The 6,000-nt window shown below is 45.3% G+C and overlaps 1 protein-coding gene across 2 annotated transcripts in view; it reads left to right on the forward strand.

Moving 5' to 3' along the window:
- Positions 1 to 616, forward strand: part of Ttc27 (tetratricopeptide repeat domain 27) — a 123,808-nt gene extending 123,192 nt beyond the window's left edge. For both annotated transcript variants that reach the window (XM_055618255.1, XM_055618264.1), the window contains one exon: positions 376 to 616. In XM_055618255.1, coding sequence (XP_055474230.1) covers positions 376 to 498 — 123 coding nt within the window. In that variant the 3' untranslated portion in view covers positions 499 to 616. The remainder of the gene's footprint in view (positions 1 to 375) is intronic.
- Positions 617 to 6,000: the final 5,384 nt, after the last annotated feature.

Raw genomic sequence — 6,000 nt, forward strand, 5'->3', positions numbered from 1 at the left:
GATGAATGATGCTCATTCATCTGAATACTATTATATAACATTGACAAGTGCAGTCAACATTTAAGGCAGTTGCTATAAAGGATAAATGAGGGGTTTGAACCTAAGGCCTTGGCCACTCTAGGCAAGTGCTCTACTGCTGTGCTATAGTCAGCTCTTGAATCTGTAAGTTCAGGAACACTATTTGGGTTTGTTACTTAATTATTAGGCTTGTGTTTTTCTGGGGTCTAAGCAAACGCTGCATTGCTGCTGCGCTGTTACAGTCACATCATGCAAAGGGCACTGGGATTCTATTCTGCTATATTGATTCAGTACTGAATCTATATTGCTTGGAAGGAATTTTCATCTTTTGATGGTCATACTGTTTTTACATTGCAGCAAAATTTTATAGATGTGGCAAGTGGAGAAGTCTCTGGAGAACTAGCCAATGAAATAGCAGCTATGAATGCTCTGGAGGCAGAGCTGCAAGACCTAAGCAACCAGCTTCGAAACCGGTACTGACTGTGACAGAAGCAGTTTGTGGCAAAGGCACTTTTGCCTTCTCGAATTCTTCCAGTACCCATGTATCTGAAACACAGGATACTGATTTTTAAAATAAAATTATTTGCTGGCAAACATACTTATTTTGTGATGCTTTTGGATGCTTTCACTTCTGAAGTTCATTAAACAGGATGGTGGTTTGTACCTTTGTCTAGTTATTGGTAAGTTCAGTTGCGTTCTCTAGGCATTCCAGCACAAGGAGGCCAGCACAGGGTTCCTCAAGCAGCCTAGCATGAGCACATCATTCTTTGGAAAAACTTAGTATAAACGGGGGAGCTCAGATACTACAAGCTTGTGGAATCATTAGCCTGGCTACATTACTGTCCAAAAATGATAAAAGAGTGGACTTGGCAATGGAAACATTTACACTTGTTGAGACTTTGTGTTTGTGTCATAGACACAGGCTTGGCTGAGGTGGAAGTGTGAGTGTGGTTTAACTTCAAAATCAAGAGAGCGCAAGCAGAGAAATGATATACCCAAATTACCACTCCACCATCAGCCACTAGGATCCAGGCTCTTAGCTCTTCGTGGCATATAATGTCAGCTGCCCCATAGCAAAAATGCCAGAGTGAAATGCTTTTTTAGCCATGTTAGTGGAAACAAATACTGAAGGCGGCAGCTGAGCTTAATAATCTCTCTATAAAAGTCAAAGTGAGGAATTCTTAGATTCTGGCTTGAGTTGCTCAATTTTGGGTCCCATGCATAAATCACTTGTCCCTTGTATTTTTCCATGTTTTTATTTATATGATGTGAATAATTTCCACTCCTAGTTTCTTTCTGGTTTCGGCTGCCTTTGGAATCTAACATTTTATGATCCCTCTTCATAAAGTAGTCCCAACACCTTAAGAAATTTCTTTCATAAATGGATTTTGCTTATGAATGCTTACCAATTCCAAACATCCCTTAACTATCTGCTTCTCTTTTCTATAGTCATACTAGCCTTAAAGAGCGGGGTGGGGGGAAAGTATGTCCCAAAGTTTCTCCTGTAAAAGACAGTATTAGTGAAAAACTGCAATAAAATGAGGTGGGAACAGGAGCTATGATTTAGGGTCTATTTAGATCTTTTAGGGAAGCCATTGAGGAGTAGGGTGGGTGGGTGAAGAGTGGGCACACAGGTAGTGAATGGTTGATTTTGGGTGCCAGTGGATGGATTGAGAAAGTTTTAACTGAACACTTCGTCAGCACCCAGCTGGGAACCCTAGTGGGTAAAAGAGAAACAGGAAGAAAAGAAATAGCCCAGAAGGACAAGGGTTTCTGAAATCAAGTGAAAGAACCAATCTGTTAATTTAGTCTCCTTTTACTTCAGGGTGGGATGGCTGATGGGTTGGAGTAGTCTCAAGCCACATTGCCAAGCAGTCATCTCCTTTCTGGCATCTTCTCCAGAGCTGTGCTGGGTCAGTCTCTCTTTTGTCAATGGGGTGTTTGCTCAAAAGAGAACTGTTGACGTCTTCCTTTAGAGGTCTAGACCAAGAACAAAAAAGGTGTGGCATGGTGGCACAGTCTCTCCTAGCTTCAGCTTTTGCAGTGAGGACCACTCACCTGAGTCATTGCTGTCATCTTATGTGCTCTGTGGGCATCTGTCTTGGCTAAATACTCTTATTTCCACATGGCTTAATTTTTGTAGTTTTAACTTTGGTTTTCTAGTATTGATGCCTTTTTTTTTTTTCCTCCATAATCTTTCTTTCCCTTTGTCAACTTCAAGGAGAGAAAAAATGCAATCCCAAAGTGTGGATAACAGCTGCAGCACTAAGTCACCAAATTCTTATGATTCACCAGCCATCACCTCTCACTCTGAGTCCTGTCAAGTCAGTTCGTGATTTTTCTAGGATTTGCAGGGTGGTAAACTCTGGAGAGAGAAATAGATTCCAAAGCCTGAATTTTCCCTGCTGCTTGTACTGGATCTACAAAAAATCAGTTGTTTTATTTTCTCTATTGAACAATGAGACACCTTGACAGTTTGCCTTTCTGTTTGTTTGTTTTGAGACAAGGTTTCTCTGTGTAGCCTTGGCTGTCCTGGACTTGCTTTGTAGATCAGTTTGCCTTTCTTTACTCAGAGTTCCCCAAGAAATTCTTTGAGGCTTTGAAAATAGCCTATGATTTGTTCAGATTATTTATTAATAAATTCCTTGTCAGCCTTTTCCCAGAGGATACATGTTTAACCAGGTTCCTAAGTGCAGAGGAGTGAAAATGAACTCCGATGAGTAAGGATCCCTTTTCGGTACCCAGAGCCAAACCTCAGGGTGCTTAGAGAGCTGCTGCTGAGTCTGGTTGAGGAAGTGTGTGGAGGGCTCAGAGCCCATTTAAGGCTGAAACCCGTGGCCCTAAGTGAAGCCTCACCATGATGGCGAGATCCCCAGACGTTGAGGGAAATGGCCCATTTTCTCGTGTACCCAGACCAGCTTTCCATGCTGCCTTTTGTGCTCTTAGTGCTCCTCATTCACAGACGTGAGAGGCAAGTGAGCATGTGCGGCAGTCCACCTCCCCTCCAGACCTCGTCCAAGGATTATGACGTAGTCACCTGTCTAGCTAGCTGGGGCTACTCAGGACCATTTAGCCAGTTTATAAAACTAGTTCTAGTCTCACCAGTTTAAAGCTGTAGTCAAACCTGATGAAAAGGGTTTGATTTTCTTTCCCAATCTGCTTCGGTAACATCCGTGTCGATCTAAATTGCTGTTTAGATAAGGCAACTCTACTCTACTGGCCAAGAGTGAGGAATAAAATCTGCTAGGTGGATGCCACACACTTCGTCTCTGCCTGCTCATTCAGCAGGCTCTAAAGTGAGATGGCAAAGAGCCTCTACTCTGAGGGAGGGTGCCGTGCCGCAGAAAGACGGCCGGATTTCACACAACACGCAGAAGCGCTTATAAATAGATGGATTTCAATCAACATGTAGCTTATTCAGGCGTGCTCTCAAATATAGTAGCCGCATTCATTAGACAGACATTTCCACTAATCCCAAGACTATGCTAATAAAAGCGTAATCCCTGCGGGCTGACGGTAGCCTTTCACTTGGTCTTTCACAGCCAACGCCTAATAATAATCATGGCTGCGCCTGCTCTTCACCGAGTGAACTTAAAAGCTGAGCTGATCTTGAAATGTTTCCTTTGTCTTTTCAGTGGGCAGTCCTTTAGATGTATGACTTGCAGCAAAGGCCACTTAAAACCTGTTCTGTGTGGTTGTGTGTGCATTCTTGTCACTCGGGTGTGATTCACTTTCTTCACCCCCTGATTGGCAGTGTTGGTTCCCAGAGTGTTTTATTTTTTCCTTTGACCTTAGGATAAACAACAAGTTAATCCATTCTGTGACTCCTTTTGTGGTATGGTTCTTGACTTTCTATGGGCAGTTTTTGCTCCTGCTTTGGGCTTGGCTTTGTCCAGCGAGCACTGTCCTCCTCCCACGTTATTCAGCGCTAGCTGTAATTAGTTCGCTTAACACAACACCAAAAAATTTTCCCTTGCCAGTGATGTCAGATCTGCCTTCCTTTTTATTATTCTGACTTATAAACTGCAGTGACCCGTGAGTCACCCTCACCATCTCCTGGCCCCGTGCCCACATTGTGATCTATGAAAAGGGAGCCCTGCCAAGGGCTACAAGGCGGAAAACTGATATTATTAAATGGTCTTCTGAGCAGTAACTCTCAGCCATTTTTTAATCTTTTGTGATGTTATTGCCAGAACGGGGGTGGGGAGGGCAGATCACAGCAAAGCGAAGGAGCTAACCCACGCATGGCTAACTTTTTCCAGACCGAGGGCTCAAATGAGTATCAGTGTCTATAGACATTATTCCACAGTGCTGCTTACGCACTGACATGTGCTTTCTGAGGACACTGGTTACCACAAGGCTCAGAGACTGACGACCTCTCAGGCCTGTGCTTTTATCCATAGCTGTGTAATCAGTCAAGAAGATGCATCCGGGCTTTGGAAGTGAGAAGCTGCAGTAGAAAAACTGCAAGTAAGAAACCGTTTGATGGTGAGCGCTGGCATAGCCCTTGCTGTTCCCTGCTAGGGATCCCCATGGCGTCTAGTGCTGCTGGGCCCTGGCACAGTGCTGCCGGTCTCCCAGCTTCCTTCCCCTGTTCCTGGGCTGAAGCCGAGGAGAAGGGAAGGGCAGTAGAGCACAGTGGATTTGTATTAGGCAAAGGAGGAAGGAAACCCAGTTAGAAGAGTAAAGGGAAGAGGTGGTAGGGATGGATGACGAGAAGGGAGAAGAGAGGCTGGGGAGGAGGTCAGGAGTAGGGAGGCTTCAGACAAGAGTGGAGAAGTGGGCGTGGATGGTCAACGCATGGTGTTGTGCATGTGTGGGTGGGGGCAGTGCCATGGAAGTACAGCTAATGTGTTACAGGTCTTCAAAGGTAAGGTAGGCAGTTGGCTAGCCGGCCTTATTGTTTCCTAGATGTGACCACATCCGAGCCCCTGGACCTCCCTGAGCCTCAGTTTCCTCAGCTATGAAATCCCCCCCGTTTGGAGGCCAGACAGAGTTATCAGATGACCTAAGTGAAGTTTTCCGTGAGCAATGAAACAGCTGCTGGTACGCTCAAGAGAAAGGTCATTGTTGATGGCCTGTTGGTTCTCAGGGGCCGCGAAGCCCCTGGATGGCTCCAGTTTCTGTAATCCCTGCTGTGCGGTGGCTGGGGGAAACGGTGGGGGTGGTCCATAGCCCAGCATTTTGAGAGACAGTGGTGCAGAATATCTCAGTTGAAAGCTGTGTGCCTTCAACTCTATTTACTGAACCCATCGGCCTCTAGGAGGTCTGGTGCCAGGGCTGATAAAGCCATCCAAGAGTTCTGCAGCTGCCTGGACAGACACAGGCTTATTCGACAGCAGTGACCCCCTCCTCCTCTTCCTCTCTCCCTCCCTTTCTCCTCCCCATCTCTCAGTCCCTCCCACTCTTCCCGGAACCCTTTCCCCTAACAAGGCCCCCTTGTGTCTTTGTTTTGGTTGTTGTAATGACCCACTGAGTTTAATTAGGGTTGCTTGCAGGCACATGGGTGTGAGGTTATTTACTGAATCATGGATAACAGACCAGTGGCTGTGCCACTGAAGAAAATGACTCCCTGTCTGTCACCCAGCAGCCATTAACTGTTGGTAGCTCCCCGGAGAGGGTGGGGCCTTTGAGTCCCTCCCTTAGACCATTCTGGAATGTTGACACAGACAACTGTTAAAAGGTCAGACTACCTTCAAGTTAGAAGTTGTTTAAAGACACAACAAGGAAGTAGGTGCTCTAATCCCAGCTCTTGGGAGGCTGAAGCAGCGGGATTAGATGTTTGAGGTCAGCCTGGGCTACTTGGGGGAGACTTTTAGCTCCAGAAAGACAGTGGGGTGTATGTGTGTGTCTGACCATTATAAGCCAATAAAAAGAGATAAAACCAAACAACCCAAGTGAAAAAAAAAAAGTGAGCATTATGCTAAAAGAAGCAGCCAAACAGAAATACAAAACAAATGTTTAGGTGCAATCTTGAAAATC

This window comes from Psammomys obesus, unplaced genomic scaffold (assembly GCF_907164565.1).
Source record: "Psammomys obesus unplaced genomic scaffold, mPsaObe1.curated_primary_1811, whole genome shotgun sequence".
NCBI lineage: Eukaryota > Metazoa > Chordata > Mammalia > Rodentia > Muridae > Psammomys > Psammomys obesus.